Consider the following 18648-nt stretch of genomic DNA (forward strand, 5'->3'; position numbering starts at 1 on the left):
CATGTAGGAAAGACACATATGCACATGAAACATGAATTTTTAAAAAAAGTCTTTTGTGCCCTTAGTCCCTACCCCACCCCCATAAATCTCTGTATCAGCACAGGTGTGTGTGTGTGTGTGAGAGAGAGAGAGAGAAAGAGAGAGAGAGACAGACAGACAGACAGACAGACTGTATTATGTAGTTCTGGCTCTCCTAGAACTTACTTTACACCAGGGTGGCCTTGAACTCACAGATCCACATGCCTCTGCTTCCCAAAGCACTGGGACTAAAGGTGTGTGTATACTCAAGACCTTGACTGCATCTTATGGTCTGGAAGGCTGCTGTCAAATAAGCAGGAGCTCAAGCCACAGAGATGGTTTTAAACTGTCAAGTAGCCCAGTGAAAATGAGAGAAAACAAAGGCATGAAATTCACATTAAAATTTGTATTGAACTTATTATGTTCAAAGCATAATTTTAACAAGTAAGCAACATAAAATTGACCCAAGATGTGTATGTGACTGTGTAACTGTGTCCTGCATAGACAGCATCTCATCTGCTTATTTTGCAGTCTCAGGTTAGACCTGCTTCTGATGCTCAAGTCCATCCTGTGCCAAGCAGCTGTGGTATTTGAAGCACGGGACCAAAGTATATAGTAAAACACAAATGGCCTAGCAAAGGGTGTCACTGTCACCTCAAAAATGGAAAGAAAAAACAAAACAACAACAACAACTAAGGGCTAGAGAGATGGCTCAGCGGTTAAGAGCACTGACTGCTCTTCTAAAGGTCCTGAGTTCAAATCCCAGCAACCACATGGTGACTCACAACTATCTGTAAGGGGATCTGATGCCCAGTTCTGGGGGTGTCTGAAGACAGCTACAGTGTACTTACATATGATAAATAAACAAATCTTAAAAAATAACAACAACAACAGCAAAAATGACAGAGAGTAGCCCTTAGGTCAGAGTAAAGGATCTGAGCCTCTGCATGATCAGCCTGGCCTCCCAGCTTTCTAAATGATGCCCTGAATGCTGATTTCTGAACATGGAGTCCAGATCAGACAGAGAAGTTTGCCCTCGGCGCCCAGGCATCACTGGCTTTCTTGTGCAATTCTAAGGAACTGGCTATCAGGAGCCTCCCAGAGTCCACAGCTTGCTACAAGCACCCAGCCAGCTCCTTTGATAAGCGTCATGTCACGCCTGACCAGCCCCACCAGCCTGGCCTCCTAGTCCTCCTCTGCAAAGCAGACAGTGAACTGCTTCCTTTCTCCTAGATGAAGTTACGCAAGCCTGGTTTCCCAACTTTAAGATCAAGCCACGATTGAACAGTTCCCACGCTCCTGTGTCATCTGGGAGTAAAACTTCCTGTGCTCAGCATCTAAGGCCATCCTCCCCGGCCTCACTGCTGTCTAACGCCATACTCCGGAAGCAACCACCTCCCAGCTTCACTAAAGCACACCAACACTTCAGTCATCTTCTCGAACCCCCCAAACCCAGCCCCGCCCCGCCCAGTGCCCCTGCCTCTGTCTCATTTTATGTTTCTTCCTCTTGTGTTTCTGACCACTGCTCTAGGAAGAGACAAGGCTGCCCTTAGTGGTGTTTTCAGCCCCTTCAGGGAAGACTGACACAAACTAAGCACTCACTGTGGGCCAACCAGTGTTTGAAGCATTCTACAAATAGGAACAGAAGCCACCCCTCCCTCCAAAGGAGGTATCTTCTTAAGCCCATTTTCCAGATAGGGAGAAACGGGGATCACTTGCCTGAGATCAATTGCACAGACAGGAAGTGAGTAGAACAAGGCCATGTCCTGAGTAGTAATGGGGAAAGCTACAAAGCCTAAGGAGCAAGCAGACACTCCCTCCCCCTCCTTAGCCAGACTGCTTGCTGTGTCTTGAAGAAAACAGGGGACGCACTGGGTCTGTCATTGGTGACTGCAACCAAATGGCTGCCTCAGTTACTCCAATTTGCACCTTCTTTTACTTAATGATCTGATGCTTCCACCCTGGTCTGGAATGGGGTGAGTCATAGCTAGGTCCCTGAGGCTCCATCCTGAGTCTATATTCAATGTCCAGTGGTTAAAGGAACCTCTCTTTTCTGTCTTCTCTCTTCTCTCTCTCTCTCTCTCTCTCTCTCTCTCTCTCTCTCTCTCTCTCTCTCTCTCTCTCTGTGTGTGTGTGTGTGTGTGTGTATTTATGTGTGTGGTGTATCTATCTTAAGTAACCCAGGCTGGTCTCAAACTTACTGTGTAGCCAAGAATGACCTTGACTATCTGGTCTTCCCCGTGCTAGGATTACGCGAGTGTATACCACCACGCCTAGTCATGTAGTATTAGGGGCCAGACCCAGGGCTTTAAGCATTCTACCAGCTTTGTCACATCAACTCTCATCTCATTTCTTCACACATCAATGTACCAAGGAGACTAGGGCTGGTATTGACCCTATGATAAAGATGTTCAAAGATTAGAATAGTGTTTTCGCTAAGCAATGTCCTCTGGAGCTAGCTAAAACTCGGAAGGTAAACAACTAAAGAGCTTCAAGAAGCCCCTGAAACGGACTGGATGCGCAAGGACCCTCCCTCCCTTCCTGTATTACTTTCTGGTATTGTATTAAAATGCCATGATCAAAAGCAACTCAGAGAAGGAAGAGTTAATATGCTTACTTATGGTTTCAGAGGGAGACTTCATAATGGTGGGGAAGGCATTGCCACAGACAGTCTGAGAGGAAGCTGAACAATCACATCTTCAAGTGCAAACGTGAGAGAGCAAACTGGAAATGGGGCAAGGCTATGTTCTGTCAAAACCCACCCCAAATGACGTAATTCCTCCAGTAAGGTTCTATCCACCTCCTACAGATTCTACCACCTCTCTGTACAAGTGCTCAAATACCTCAGCCTGTTTCTCAAACGGCCACACGCCCTGATCCTATAAACAGTAAGGTCTGCTGAGAGATGCCCGCTCCCAACCAGCTGAGGTGCCTAGAAGAGACACTTAGAACCACGGAGCTGCCCACAGGTTGTGCAGTGACCTCCAGCGTTCCGGCTTTCATGAGCCGTCAGTCACTCTTGCTGGGATAAACGCTCAGTAATGCGACTGCCTTCGACTCATGTTTGCTCCTGTAAGTAACTCCTCACCCACACTCCTATAACCCCAATAAATATATTGGTTCCCGGAGTTGAACACATAGCTTCCTTACCTTCACTATATGGGGTGAGTAGACATTTCATTCACATCGCCCTGGGAATAGTGTCAGACAACACCTATGGCCCCAGAAAATCAGGATGGATGTTCAGTATGTATGCAAAGAGAGGCTTGCCAAGCTTTCAGAGCCACATGGGTCTCCCTGTGGGAGACAGAGAGCATGGGAATCCAGGGGTCAGGAATGGTCTTTGCTGAGCATAGTCCATCAAGAAGAGACCACAGAGCTAACTTACATCTATACCTAGAAAAGCATACAGTGCATGGAAGTTGCTGGAATCAGGGGAAGGGGCAGAGACTGGCCTGGGTGGAAGCTGTAGGCACAAAGAAGTGATTCTCAATGCCACTTTTGGGGGGTTGACTGGCTCCTTCCCAGTTGAAAAACACAGATATTTACATTACAATTCATAACAGTAGTAAAATTATAGCTATGAAGTAACAACAACATAATTATATGGTTGGAGGCCACTACAAGATGAGACACTGGATTAAAAGGATCCCAGCATTAGGAAGGTTGAGATCAGGGCTGGAGAGAGGGTTCAGCAGTTAAGAGCACTGGATGCTCTTCCGAAGGTCCTGAGTTCAAATCCCAGCAATCACATGGTGGCTCACAACCATCTGTAATGAGATCCGATGCCCTCTTCTAGAGTGTCTGAAGACAGCTATAGTGTACTTTTAATTAATAGATAGATAGATAGATAGTAGAGAGAGAGAGAGAGAGAGAGAGAGAGAGAGAAAAGGAAGGTTGAGAACCACTGGTGTAAGGAAATAGGAGAATGGGAAACTAAAGCAGCATGGAAATGGGAGGGAGGCCCTCGCCTGAGGATCTGGTTTACGTTTCTTACTGGCTGAGAGTCAAGAACTTCCGCCATCAGTCAATATCCGTCCCTATGAGGGTCTAGATAGATGGTTCAGTGGGTAAAAGAACTGGCTGTGTGAGCATGAAGTCCCAAGTTCAAATCTCCAGAACCCATGTAGAAAGCCAGATATGGCTGTAACCCTAGTAAACCAAAACCCTAGGGCTGTCAGTGAGGGGACAGAGACCCGAGAATTGCTTCTGCTTGCTGGCTGCTAGCCTACATTCAGGTGACAGACTGTCTCAAGATGGAGAGTAAGGTGGGAGGGAGCAGGTGGAGCAGGTTCACAGTCTCCTCTGTACTGCACATACATGTGGGCACACCACACTCACACACATACACACACACACATACACACACACATACACACACACATACACACATACACACACACATACACACACACACACACACACACCTCTTATGAGGACCACCTACACAGAGACAATCCTCTCTTTGTTGAGCGCTATCTCAACAAAAGCATGCAAGCGCTTTACAACCTATACTGAGTGCCAAGACGAAATGTGATCTTTGAGTTTAACCTTATCAGGACTCTTCTCTCGCCCCTAAACTGCAGCAGCAAACCTCATAAACCATCTTATAATTTCATTTACTGAGAGAAACTCTATACAATAAGAGATACAAATAAGCTGGCTTGTGCATTTTAATTTAATTTTTAAACTCTACTTAATCTTTGGATCTGGTTGTAAATTATATCCTTTGAACAATGTGACTACAGAAATGACAAAATCACACACACACACACACACACACACAGAGTTATGGTACTTAAAGGCAACTCTTTCTGATCTCCTGTGCTCTGAATCTGCCTCCTTACAGTATATGCTTAATATACCCCCAACTCTCATTCTAGACAGATAGCTCAGCAAGTAAAGGTGCCTACCACCTAGCCCTACCCCCTGAGTTCAATACCCAGGATCCATATGATGAAAGGACAGAATCAGTTCCCTAAAGTTGTTTCATAACAATCCACGTTAGTGCTGTGGCATATATGCACCACCCCCATAAATAAGTAAAATGAAATTTAAAAACAGCCACTCCAGGTGTGGCAGCTGCCGCCGCCTATAATCATCTTACTAAGGAGGCTGAGGTAGGGGCCTAGCTGTGAGTTGGAGGTCAGCCTGCGTTATACAGAGGATTCTAGTTCAGCTAAGCTACAGAGTGAAACCCTATCTTGCCAGGGGTGTATCTCAGGGGGCAGACAAGAAGCCCTGGGTTTGATTCCTCGATATAAATTTAACATGGTGGTATATACCTGTAACCCCAGCATTCAGGAGTTGGAGGCAGGAGGATCAGAAACCTGATAAATAAATAAATCTCAACTTTGTGTTATACCAACCCATTTTGAAGTTCTTTTTTTTTTTAAAAAAAGATGTATTTTATTATTTTTACTTATGTGTACCTGTGTGAGGATATAGGAACAAGTGTCTGCATGTACCTGTGAAGAGGGAGGGCACTGAACCCTTGACACTGCAGTTACAGGCAGTTGTGAGATGCTTGCTGTGGATGCTGGTATCTGAACTTGGAGCTTCCAGAAGAGCTACTCTTAACCGCCCACCCATCTCTTTGGCCCTCTGACTGTTTTACATGTATTTACATGTGCCATGGTGAGAGGATAAAGGTCAGAGAACAACTTACAGTATTTGGGTCTCCCCTTTCACCATAGACATCCTAGGGATCAAACTCAAGGCATCTTTAACTTCTGAGCCATTTAGTCACTCCGGAAATTATTTCTTTGGTATGAGTTGGGATCCGGGCATGCGGGTAGGATTTTCTCATACACATATAGTGAAGGTAACAACGTCTATGGCTGATATGGACAAATGGAAGCTACCAGAGGGTACATAAGGAGGAGAATACTGGGCTGGCTTCCCTCTGCTCCTGCTAATGCCAAAGCCACAGCAAAGGGTGCAGAGGGCAGTTTCCAGGACACAGGCAAGAAGAAGAAAGACCCTGGTCCTTCCCTCCCCCCCCCTCTTCTTCCGCTCCTCCCCCCTCCCTCCTTACCTCCCTCCCTCCCTTCCTCCTTCCGTCCCTTTGGCCTCTGCTCTAGTCTCTTCCTTGACCACTTATCCAAAAGGGTATCCTCATTCCTCTGTCCTCTATCCAACAAAACTTTATTCGTCCCATAACTGTTTCCTTTCTACCTGCTTCCCAGGCAGCTAGCTCTGTTTTCGTACTTGTTACACCCCAGAGCCCAGAAAGCGAGGTCCACTAAGAACGAACGTGGCAATTCTCCTTTGACTGAGACCGCTTGTAGTATTTCATCTCATGTTGATTTCTTGAGATGATATCATGAATCCAAGCTGCTCTCCAACTTTGCAATGTTGCCGAGGGTGGCCTGGAACTTCTGATCCTCCTGCGTGTGCTTCCTGGAGGCTGAGATAGCAGGTGTGCACCTCCATGCCAGGTGGGGTTGGAACTCCAGGCTTGGTGCTTACTAGGCAAGCATTTACCAGCTGAGCCACACCCTTGCCCCCATTAACCATTCACACTGTCGTGCAGGCCACCGCACTATTGACCATCTTCCCAACTCTTTCTACCATAGGAGACTGAAACTTTGTCCTCAGCAGTGACCACAGCAACCAGGATTTGGCTTTCCATCTACAAGTTTGACTCTTCTATAGCATTCGTGGAAGAGGCATCACAGAGTTTAAGTGACCAGCTTCCTACACTTGCAGTGCTCTCAGGTTCATTCACATCTCAGTACATATCATGTAATTCCTCCCATTTATTCATACACACACACACACACACACAAATACATCTGTGTCTATGAAACATTTTCACGTGAGTGTTTTTTAATTTATTGGGTTTGTTTGTTTGTTTGTTTGTTTGTTTTGAGACAGGGTTTCTCTGTATAGCCCTGGCTGTCCTGGAACTCACTCTGTAGACCAGGCTGGCCTCGAACTCAGAAATCCGCCTGCCTCTGCCTCCCAAGTGCTGGGATTAAAGGCGTGCACCACTACCGCCTGGCCCAACCCTTTCTTCTGGTCTCCACAGGCACAGCATGCACTTGGTGCACAGACATACATTCAGGCAAAAATATTCATGCAAAGGAAATAAAGTAATAAATTAAAAAGCAAGCCGGGCAGCAGTGGTGCACGCATTTAATCCAAGCACTTGGGAAACAGAGGCAGGCAGATTTCTGAGTTCCAGGATAGCCTGGTCTACGGAGTGAGTTCCAGGACAGCCAGGGCTACAGAGAGAAACCCTGTCTCCAAAACAAAACAAAACAAACAAACAAACAAAAAAACAAGAGAGTGTTGGATCTCCTGGGACTAGAGTTACCTTTGGCTGTGAGCTGCCATGTGAGTGTTGGGAATGAAACCCACATCCTCTGCAAGATCCGTCAGTGCACTTAACCATCGGGCCATCTCTATAGCCCATGCTTTATTTTGTTTTTTAATGTGAGTACTGGGTATAGACTCAGCCCTTATACGTACTCAGTAAGCACTTTACAGACTGAGCCAAACCTCCAGTGTCCACACACACAGATATCATGTGGATGTGTGTGCATGCAAGGTGCACGTGGAAGCCACAGTTTGATATCAGATGTCTTCTTCTATCATTTTCTCTACTTTATTTATTTTGTTTTTGTTTTTGTTTTTTTGAAAGGTTTGGGGTTTTTTTGAGGGTTTCTCTGTAGCCCTGAGTGTCCTGGAACTCACTCTGTAGACCAGGCTGGACTTGAACTCAGAAATCTGCCTGCCTCTCTCTCCCACATGCTGGGATTCACCACTGCCCGAATTCTACTTTATTTTTATTTTTGAGATTTTATTGTAACATATACACCAATATACAGTTTTTTCTTTTTCTCTTTCTTTCTCTTCTTGAGACAGGATCTCACTGTGGATGTTGTTTGCTTTTTGTTTTTGTTTTTTGCCTGCTTGTATTTGTTTTTTGAGACAAGATCCTACCATGTGATTCTGACTGGTCTTGAACTCACTACACAGACCAAGCTGGCCTCAAGTTCTACCTACCTCTAGAGGACCGAGATCAAAGGCATGTGCTACCATACCCGGGTCTGATTTTTATTAATTTAAGTTGTGTGTACAGCATGTGACTATGAATGCAGGTGCCCATGGAGACTAGAGGTGTTGGATCCCCTGGACCTGGAATGCAGTAATGATTTCAGTCCATCTGGTATGATCATAGGGGTGCTGGGAATTGAACTTGGGTTCTCTGTAAGAGCAGTATGCAGTCTGAACTGCTGGACCATCTCCAGAAGTCCTTTTCCTTAAGGGAAAAATACCCCCATTGTGTGTGTAGTTCACATTTTGTCTATGTCTATCACTGGTGGTATTCCGCTCACTTCTGTCTCTTACTTCCTGTGGAAAATGCCGCACTGAGTGACCGAGTTCCATCAAATACCTACCAGTTCAGGCGTGTGTGTGGTTTGCAGTCCTTCTCAGGGCATATCCGGAAGTGCAATTTCTGGATCGTATGATTAATCTGTGTTTGGTTTTATTTTCAGCGCCTGTGATGGAATCTGGGGCTCATTACATATGTCTAGCTTTCTGAGCGACTTCGGCACCATCTGCCCCAGCAGCTGTACCGATTTACAGCCCACCCACAGGCCACGCACTGGCTTTTCCCTCTCCCCACATGTCACCAACTACTGTTATTTTCTGTCTTTCTGGTGAGAGGTGGGATGTTGTTTTTCAAATGGGACACAAAGGTCATTGTGTCTTTAAGCAGACAGGGAGGCTGAGGCTGAAGGAGGAAAGGTGGAGTCAGTCCCGGAAACAATACCTTTGGTTCAAGAGAGATGCCAGGAGGAGGAGGTGGGGCTCCGCTTCCTCAGAGGAGAAGGGGATGGGGGGAGAAACTGGGCGGGGAGAGCAGGAAGGCAGACAGCGATTGGCGTGTAAAGTAAACAAACAAACAGAGAAGCCAGGGACTGGAGAGACGGTTCTGCAGTTAAGAACACTGGCTTCTCTTGCAGAAGATCCAAATTCAATTCTCAGCATCCCTACGGTGACATATAACCACCTGTAACTCCACTTCCAAGGCATATGCCACCCTCTTCTGGTCTCCAAGGGCACTGGGTACACGTGGCCCATGTACAACCAGGCAAAAATTCATCTCAACTACTGTTGAGAGGTAGCTCAGGGGTAACTGCAGAAAATATTACACCGCTGTCCGAATTTTTATCGGGTTTGGTTTGTTGGTTTGTTTATCCACTTGTATTGAAACAGGATCTGATACAACTCAGTCTGGTCTCAAACTCGCTGTGTAGCCAAGGATGACCTTGAATTCTTGATCCTCCTGCCTCCACCAGCAAAGGCTGGGACTCCAGGTGTGCACTGCCACACCCATCTTAACACAGCTGTCTTTGAACATGAAGGTCCACCCACTGTGGGAGCCAGTTCTCTCCACCCTGTGGGTCCTGGGCATGGAACTCAAGTCTTCAGGCTTAGCAGTAAGCCCTCTTATTTTTGTAATGTAGCAGGACACACGAACTCACACATGCCCCTCCCCCTGCCCACACTTGGACCCATTTCCTTGGCTTCTGACTATGGCTGAGAGCGGTTCCTTGTTCCCATCCACTCTCAGTCTGTGCTTCTTTCTCACTCAAATATCTATTTATTTTTATTGAATGGGTATGAATGCTTGCTTGCCTGTCTGTAGACCACATGCACACAGTGCCCTTGGAGACCAGAGGAGGGTGGCATATCCCCTGGAACTGGAGTTACAGGTGGCTATGAGTCATCACACACGTTCACAGGGGTGGAATATATTACCAGGAAGAGGCGACTTTAGCTTCTGGCAGTGGACATACCTCTGGCAGGGACATGGACCTTTTCTGAGGAGCCCAGCCCAGGATGCTTCCAGAGCTTTTACTTGTCTTGCTTTCCTTTCGGTTGCTCTGATAAAATATCCTGACAAAATCATAAAAGGGGGAGGCAGAGGCAGCACAGTGGCCATGCGAGTACCAAAAAATCGAACCTCAGCCCTCTGGAAGAACAGCCAGTGCTCCAGATAGATGAAATAACTCTCAAGCCTGCCCCCACCAAGCCCTTGCTTTTATTTATTTGTTTTTATTTATTTATTTATTTATTTATTTATTTTTGGATTTGTTTTTTTCAAGATAGGGTTTCTCTGTGTAGCCCTGGCTGTCCTGGAACTCACTCTGTAGACCAGGCTGGCCTCGAAAGTCAGAAATCTGCCTGCCTCTGCCTCTGCTGGGATTACAGGCGCGTGCCACCAATCGGAGTTAAGTCCTTGCTTTTTAATAGAGCTTCTCTTCTTGAATAGGTAGCTTGCTGTAAAGGCAGGAAGCGTACTTTAAAATGCCCTGGGCTAGATCAGGTGGGTACTCAGAGCAGGCTGTGGGACTGTGTTCCTCACTAGTGACTGTCACATGCTTTGACTCACTTGGGACAATTGAGCTTGCCCGTCTAGCTTCTCCGTGAGCCTGAGGATGAAACTGTGTCTCAAAAATCATATCAATGATTGAGTCATAATTTCTTTTTCCTTTCTTTCCCCTCCCTGTCTCAGAATGTAGACAAGTGCTGTGCAACTAAGCTACACCCACACCCTTGGTATTTCAATGCTCCATGCCAGAGTTTCAACAAAGAATTCACGACGTTCTGGGTATGGTGGCCATGCCTTTTGTGCCAGCACTTTGGAGGCCCAAGGCAGGCAGATCTCTTGAGTTCAAGGCCAACCTGGTATAGTTAGTGAGTTTCAGGCCAGTCAAGATTACACAGTGAGACCCAGTCTTAACCTCCAATCCCAACAAAAGAGTTCATGAGCTTTTTTTTTTCTTTTTGCATAATATCTGCAAATCAATAAGAAAATGGGTGGTTCTGCAGTTACCTTTCATGGTCAATCTTGGCTGTTCAGAGTAGCCGTGAAAGTATACTTCTAGGGTGCTTAACAGAGACAGGAAGTCTCACCCTCTAAGGCAGTGGGGTCTTAACTTTTCTAATGTCACAGCCTTTTAGGTGACCTCCCCCACCCCAGCCCTAAAATTATTTTGTTGCTACTTCATAACTGTAATTTTGCTACCATTATGAATCATGATGTAAATATCTGATATGCAGGATATCTCATATTAGACTCCTAAAGGCGTTGAGACCCACAGATTGAGAACCACTAGCTCTAAGAGCTAAAGTCACAGACTGAAGTAAATGAAAAAAAAAGTAATCTGAGCATCATTTGTCCCTCAACTTCCTGACAGTATTCTGTCTAAGCTCCACCCTACAAATACCTGGCAACAGCCAGGTATGCCCCGCCTCATAGTTGCCTGGCAACAGCCAGATAGACCTGGCCCACTATAAAAGGGGCTGCTTGCCCCTCCCCCCCTCTCTCTCTCCCTCTCTCCCTCTCTCCCTCCCTCTCTCCCTCTCCCTCCCTCTCCCTCTCTCCCTCTCTCCCTCTTCCTCTCTCCCTCTCTCCGTTTCTCCCTCTCCCCTCTCCCCCTCCCCTTTCCCCTCTCCCCTCTCTCTCCTCTCTCTCTCTCATTGCTCTTGCCTCCTGGCACTCTCTCCTCTCTGCCCCTCTTGGGCTCTCCTCCCCTCCCCCCTCTCTCCACGTGGTCATGGCCAGCCTCCACTTATCTACTCTCTTCTCTCTCTCTCTCTCTCTCTCTCTCTCTTTCTCTGCCTTTCTCTGCTTCCACTACCCCATTAACTCCCATCCTCTGCCCTGAATAAACTCTTCTATACCATGTCTGTGTGTGTCTGGTCCCTCAGGGGGAAGGGGTGCCTGGGCATGGGTCCACCTAGGCACCCCCTTCCCACACCGCCATATACCATTCTCTAAACCTCTCTCTCTTTATGAACCCAACATTTGGTGCCAAAACCCGGAAGCAACACTGACTCCAGATGCAGTGTGGCCAGCCACCTGCTGCCCACCTTCCCCTCCACGATGGCCTGGACTCTCAAACCAGGAGCTGAAAAACCAAAACCAAAAACTAAAAAAGCTTCCTTCCTTAGGCTGCTTCTGTCCTGTATTTCCTCATTGCAAAGAGAAAAGTAACTAATGCAATACTTAACAAAGTATTTGTGCTTCTGGCTTTACTACAATGTTGCAATGTCTTCAAACAAGGCTTATACTTACTTGCAGATGATCTATAAAAGGTCTGCTCAAAACAACCAAGCGAGTGTTGTCTTTTTTTCTTCCTTTCCTCCTTCTCTCTTCCTCCTCCGTTCAGAGGCAAGTTTTCAGTACCCTGAGCCATCTCTGAACCGGCATGGAACCAAGGATGGCTGAGTTTTGATTCTTTTGCCTCTGCCTCCTAGTGCTGGAATTTTAGGCTACCCAGTAAATGGGGGTGGGGGGGGTGAGGGTTGAACCCAGTGTCTTGTGCGTGCTAGGCAAACACTTTACCAAAAGAACTCCAGTTCAAGCCTAGGATACTACATTTAAAAAAAAATTAACTATGTTTATTTTGTTTATTGTGCAAGTGTGTTGAGTATATGTGTGGAGGTCAGTCAGCTCTGTCCTTCCATCATGTGGGACGTGGACGAGAGGCTGCCAACCTCAGCAGAAAGGCCCTTTACCAACCACGCCAGCTCTCTGGCCTCAAGAATGCTATACATATTTGAAGTCAGGGACTCACTATGTACTCTTGGCTGGCCTGGAATTCACTGTGTAGACAAGTCTGGCCTCTAAACCATCAAGATCCAGCTGCCTCTGCTTCCTAAGGGCTGGGATTGAAGACATGTACCACACCTGGTGGAATGCTAAATTTATTAATTTAAAAAAAAAGAGAGAGTATATTATGGCTAGGGAGATGGCTCAGCAGTTAAGGACACTTGGTGCTCTTTCAGAAAACCCAATGTTGATTCCCAGCAACCATTTGGCACAATTGTCTGTAATCCCAGTTTTAGGGGATTCAGTACCCTATTCTGACCTCCTTCACACACACACACACACACACACACACACACACACACAGAGAGAGAGAGAGAGAGAGAGAGAGAGAGAGAGAGTAGAAAACATTCTTTTTTAAAAATGCTATTACCAGCCAGGCAGTGGTGGCGCACACCTTTAATCCCAGCACTTGGGAGGCGGAGGCAGGTGGATTTCTGAGTTCCAGGACAGCTTGGTCTACAGAGTGAGTTCCAGGACAGCCAGGGCTACACAGAGAAACCCTGTCTTGAAAAACAAAACAATAAAACAAAACAAAACAAAACAAATGCTATTACCAATCTCCACTCTCTTTTGAGGCAGTAGTTCTCAATCTTCCTAATGCTACTATCCTTTAATACAATTTCTCATGTTTTGGTGAAGCAACAATAGAATGATTTCATTGCACTGGGCATGTTGGCACACACATTTAATCCTAGCACTCAGGAGGCAGAGGCAGGAGGATCTCTGAGTTCAAGGCCAGCCTCGTCTGTACAGAGTGAGCTACACAGAGAAACCCTGCATCCAAAAAAAAAAAATTTATTTTGTTGCTACTTCTTAACTGTAATTTTGCTGTTATAAATCGTAGTGTAAATATCTGATGTGGGATACCCACGAGGTCACACCCACAGGTGGAGAACTGCTGCTTGGGATCTTGAACTCTATAAGACTTCTTTAGTAAACAGAGCATTGGTAAAACAAAGTGCAGAGTTCCTAAAGGCAACAGAATCATGGTCAAGTTGTCTGCTCAGTAACAATGTTACTAAGTCACAGGTTAAAAACAAAGTTTGGGGTAGGGCATGTACTCGGGTGATCGAGTTTGCCTAGCATTCATGAGGCCCCTGGGTTCAATTCCCAGCACCACACAAATCACAGCATGAGATACTTGTCATCCCAATCCTTGGGAAATAGAGGCAAGAGATACAAGTGTCAAGTTCGTCCTTCGACAAGGTTGTTGCCAACCTGGAGTATATGAGGCTTATATGAAAAAAATAAGATTAAAAAAATATAATGTAATGCCAAGAATCCTGTCGTGGTTGCACAGGCCTACAACTTAGCACTCTCGAAACTGAGGCAGGAGAATGTCCAAGTTCAAGGTTCCTGGAGCATGCAGTCAGATTGGGTATACATAGCAAAACCCCATCTATGAACAAACAGATAAGCAAAGCTAATGATAAAAAATAAAATCAATTTATTTAAAAAATGTATTACATTCATTGTACGTGTGCGTGCAAGACTGTGATGTGCACATGTGCAGAAAGAAGCATGTATGGGTCATGGTCAGAGGACAACTTGCAGGAGTCAGTTCTCTTCTACCTTACGGTCCTAGGGATCCAACTCAGGTCATCAGGGTTGTCGTAAGCTGCCTTACCCACCGAGTCATCTTGCCAGTCCAAAAGTAACTTATTAAATCGGAAGGGGGAGCCCTTGGAGAGATGTCTTAGTGGATAAAATGCTGGGTACACAAGTGTGAGGATCAGAATTCAGATCTCTAGTATTCATGTAAATGCCAGGCAGGTGTGGCAGGCTGCCTGTAATCCGAGCATGCCAGAGGCAGACGGGATCCCTGAAGCAAGCTAGACTGGCGAATTTGCAAGCTCTGGGTCCAGATGAGAGCCCTACCAAGTACATTAGATGGAGAGGGATCGGAAACACCCACAGCCAATCTCTGGCCTCCATACACAGGTACACACATATATGCAAACATGCATACACATACACATATACACCACACACACAGAGGCACACAGATACAAGCAAGCATGCATACACCACACACACACACACACACACACACACACACACACACACAAATTGAAGGAGGGAAATTCTAGACTGCTCATCCTTTAGGAATGTGTCATAGGTCAGCACTCAAACTGTTCCCTGATCCCTCCTCTGCTCACAGAGCCCTGAGCCAGTCTAAGCTGGTACAGCCTCTGTTCAGACCCACGGTATGTGGGCTTCTGAGATGACAGAACCCTCCTTCCCACAAGACAATGAGGAGGCAGACTCAGAGCAGGAGATAGGGGCACACCGGGAGTCTACTTGGCTGGATGTTTCCTCAGCATCCACAGGCTCCAAGTGGGAGACAGCCAGGGTCTCTGCAAAAGTGGCTGTAAAGGTGGGATGGGGGAAGGGCGGGCTCCAGAGCTTGGACCCTCTGGATCCAACTAACCATCTCTCCCTCACCCATTAGAGGTGGGCCCTCTGGACCCCAGAAAAATCCCAAACCAGTCCCCAGACACAGCCAAGGATCAGTGTACAAAACGACAACAACAAAAAGCATTTATAAGCAGGAATTCTGTCCAGCATACAGTGCAATTGCTCCTTGGCACACTCTGTAGAGATCCAGGCAAGCACAGGAGCTGAGACCACACCCAGAAAGCCCTTTCCAATTCATCCTTTTGTTGCCTAGGAGGCCTGAGGTCATCCCAGGTCTGGCCACGAGGGGGCAGACGTGTTCCTTCGCCTCTCAGTGCCAAGTGTCTAATATCTTGATTGCAGAGTGCTGAACTCTTTTAAGTCTCCATGGTGACAATCCGGCTCCTCTACCAAGTCCATATCCAGTGGAATCTGAGTATGGCATCCAAGCACCTGACACTGAACTTGCCTCTTGAGGAGTCTCCTGAACCCTTTCCTTCCAGGCATGCTAGGGGCACAGGTTGACTAGAAAGTGGGCATGAATCTTTTGGCAAAATAGCTGGCTTCAGCTGTTTCCGGGTGGGCCCTTCAACCGATGCCATCAGCTGTTCCAACTCACAGTGCATAACTTGGACATGCACTTGGGGGGGGGGGTCTTGGCGAGTACAGTACCAAGCAGTTGGGGAGTTAGAGGGAGTGCTCCAGGCTGAGGTAGGAAGACACAGGTGGCTGCAGGGGCCTGGGAACTCCACAGTCCCTGAGATTCCCTGAAGGAAGGTGTGGCCTTGGAAGGGCTCATTAGAAGGCCAGGAGGAGGAGCTCCAGTCCTCTGTCTGCCCCCTGGAGTATAAGTCAGAGGTGGATGCAAACCACACAGGGGGCAGGCTGTGTTGTCTGCCTTCTGCCGGCTGCTTACTTTTAGCATGTGTTGCTGAGGATCAAACCCAGGGAATGCTAAAAGCACACTGGACCACTGAGCTCCAACTCCAGCATCCTATAACAGAGCAATCCCGCCTGATGGGGCCTCGGATTCTTGCATCAAAAGGATTTCAGTGGATTTGGAGAGGGTACTTCCTAAGAGTCTAGCACTAACCTGAAGGGCCTCTGTGTCCTACCAGGGCACCAGTTCCTCCGGCCTGCTGGGACTGCCCTGCAGTATCAGCATTCAGTGAAGAGCTGTGCTATCCTTCCTCCAAGCATATGGAAGAGGAAGAGGATGTTGGCTCCTTAGAAGGAAAAGATACTGGGGTCTCTCAGAAGTAAGAATTGGGCCAGGGCCCAGGAGATCCAGAGGGTCACAGAGGGGCAAGGACTTCCTGGGACTGCCCCATAAAATCCCATGGCAGGTTTTGACCACTCTAGCTGCCTCAGCCTCCACTTGACCTGAAACTGGGGCTCTGGAGGCCTCTAAGGAAAATGGTTCCAGCAAAAAGTCACGAAGGTCCATGGGTTCAAGGATCTAGGGGGTCCCTTTGCAGGGTGTTACCCCTGTCAGTGGTCAGGCCACTTTGACTGCAATCTGATCAAACCAGCCAGGTTGGCTGGGTTTCATGCCCATGTCGGTCACACCAAGGGGCAAGGGCTTCTCATGGCTCTGCAGTGTCTCTGTGGTCTCCCACTGGGATGGAGAAGGACACTCCTCCTGGGAGAAGGGGACCTGCTCATCCTTTGGGGACCCTGAGGGGTTGGCATCTGGGTCCCCCACTGTGGTGCTGGCTTGGGAAGAGCACTGCGAGCTGTGGTCAGGGCTGCTACAGACGTTCACGATGCAGGTGACATTGACGTGGGTCCCGTGGCTGCCGTGGGAAGAATCTGGTGGGAAGCACAAGGTGGGAGGGTGAGTCTGGGGATCTTGGAGACAGGGCGTCTTTGCAGCAGGTTAGGACTGTGGGGAAGAGCAATAGGCTAAAGATTCTAGCTCACCTCTACTACAATAGCAGACACATCACCCTTATGTGCCCCTGTTTACTCACTTCCCAGCTGCCCAGCCCAACTCTCCCTACTGCTGACCGGAGACAATTATCTAAAGTAGAAGGAGGTATTCCAAGAAAAACAAAACCTTGGGCTGAGGATATGGCTTGGTTAGTACAGGGTTTGTCTTTCGAGCTTGAGGACCTAAATTCAACCTCCGAGACCCCACCCCACATAAAGAGGCAGGGCACAGTGGCACACACTTCTAATCTCTGTACTTGGGAGGCAGAGAAAGGGAGACTTCTAGGGTTTTCAGGCCAACTGACCAAGTCTAACTGGCGGAGTCCAAGCCATGGAGAAACTGTCTTAACAGAGACAGATGGAGTTCCTAAGGATGTCACCTGAGGCTGTCGGCTAGCTTCCATAGAGACACATGGATTCATTAACACACCTGTACGTGTGTGTGTGTGTGTGTGTGTGTGTGTGTGAGAGAGAGAGAGAGAGAGAGAGAGAGAGAGAGAGAGAGAAACAGTCTGCCAGAACAGAACAATGTGATGTGACCTAAACAATATGACCTAAATTCAATCCCCCAAGACCCCACCCCACACAAAGAGGCGGGGCAACGTGGTATACTCTCGTAATCTCCATACAAGAACAATGTGATGTGATTGGGAAGCAGCTACAGAAGACTGCCCACGGCCAAGTCTATACACAATGTTCCCCATGACCACCGAAAGGGCAAGGGCTAAATCGATCAAAACCAGCCTAGGCACATTTTGATTTTGGTAATGACAGCGTTTTAAGTGGATTGACCGACAACACTTAAAATTCAGGGGTTGGCCATTTAAAGCTCACCTTCCATGCACAAGGAGGTTGATCCCTTCCACTGGGACACAGAGAAGCAGACACCACAGACAGAACGGATATCAGGGACAGTCAGTCCATCCACCATCCTGCCTGGCCTCTGTGGGCTTCTAAGTTCCCTAAGTTGGTGAGGAGGGAGCGCCAGACTAGCAGAGGGTAGACATATATTACTCCCAAATGTCAGCTGCATGTCCGTTGCTCCTGTTCCTCCTGCTAGATCTGCAGAACCTACCGGGGCCCATGGTAGTAGCAGCTGTCTAGTCATCCTGGCTCCTGCCTCCTGGAAACTGGGACTCAGGGGAGCTTGGGTTAGGACAGAGCCAACCTGTCTATTCAGAGAAGCCTTGAATATTCAAGCAGAGGGAGAACTGGAATCAAGGGACCACAGAGAAACCTCTACCCTGGGCCTCAACAGCACCCAAACGTCATTTGAAGTCACCATGACCTTTGCATGTCGTGAACAAGACACTGGGGGGGTGAGTGATGCATAGTTCTGGGGTTTACAGGCTCCCACGGTAGAGGGAGGTGTCAATGGGAGAGGAGAAGAGATATAGAACACCTGGGAGAAGAAAGAGGAGGGGGCAGAGGTCAGAGGAGAAAGCGGGTAGACATCCTCAGGGATGAAGGAAGAAGCCACAGTGGAACACCATGGGAGGAGGGAAGCCATGATAGAGGAATTCACGTTTCTATTTGATCACACGTATTCACTCAACAAATGTTCAGAGCCACCTGTTCTGTTCCAGGCTAGGCTCAGGGAATCCTCAGATTGTAGTGAGGGGCCCTGACAAGTCACCACCATGCTGGTGAGGCTAGAGGCTGGG

At 47.5% G+C, this 18648-nt stretch overlaps 1 protein-coding gene across 1 annotated transcript in view; it reads right to left on the minus strand.

Moving 5' to 3' along the window:
- Nucleotides 1–14079: 14079 nt before the first annotated feature.
- Nucleotides 14080–18648, minus strand: part of Tnfrsf1b (TNF receptor superfamily member 1B) — a 33194-nt gene continuing 28625 nt past the window's right edge. Inside the window, exon 10 of the mRNA XM_052177996.1 lies at nucleotides 14080–16864. Coding sequence (XP_052033956.1) covers nucleotides 16551–16864 — 314 coding nt within the window. The 3' untranslated portion in view covers nucleotides 14080–16550. The remainder of the gene's footprint in view (nucleotides 16865–18648) is intronic.

The sequence above is a fragment of the Apodemus sylvaticus genome, chromosome 3 (assembly GCF_947179515.1).
Source record: "Apodemus sylvaticus chromosome 3, mApoSyl1.1, whole genome shotgun sequence".
NCBI lineage: Eukaryota > Metazoa > Chordata > Mammalia > Rodentia > Muridae > Apodemus > Apodemus sylvaticus.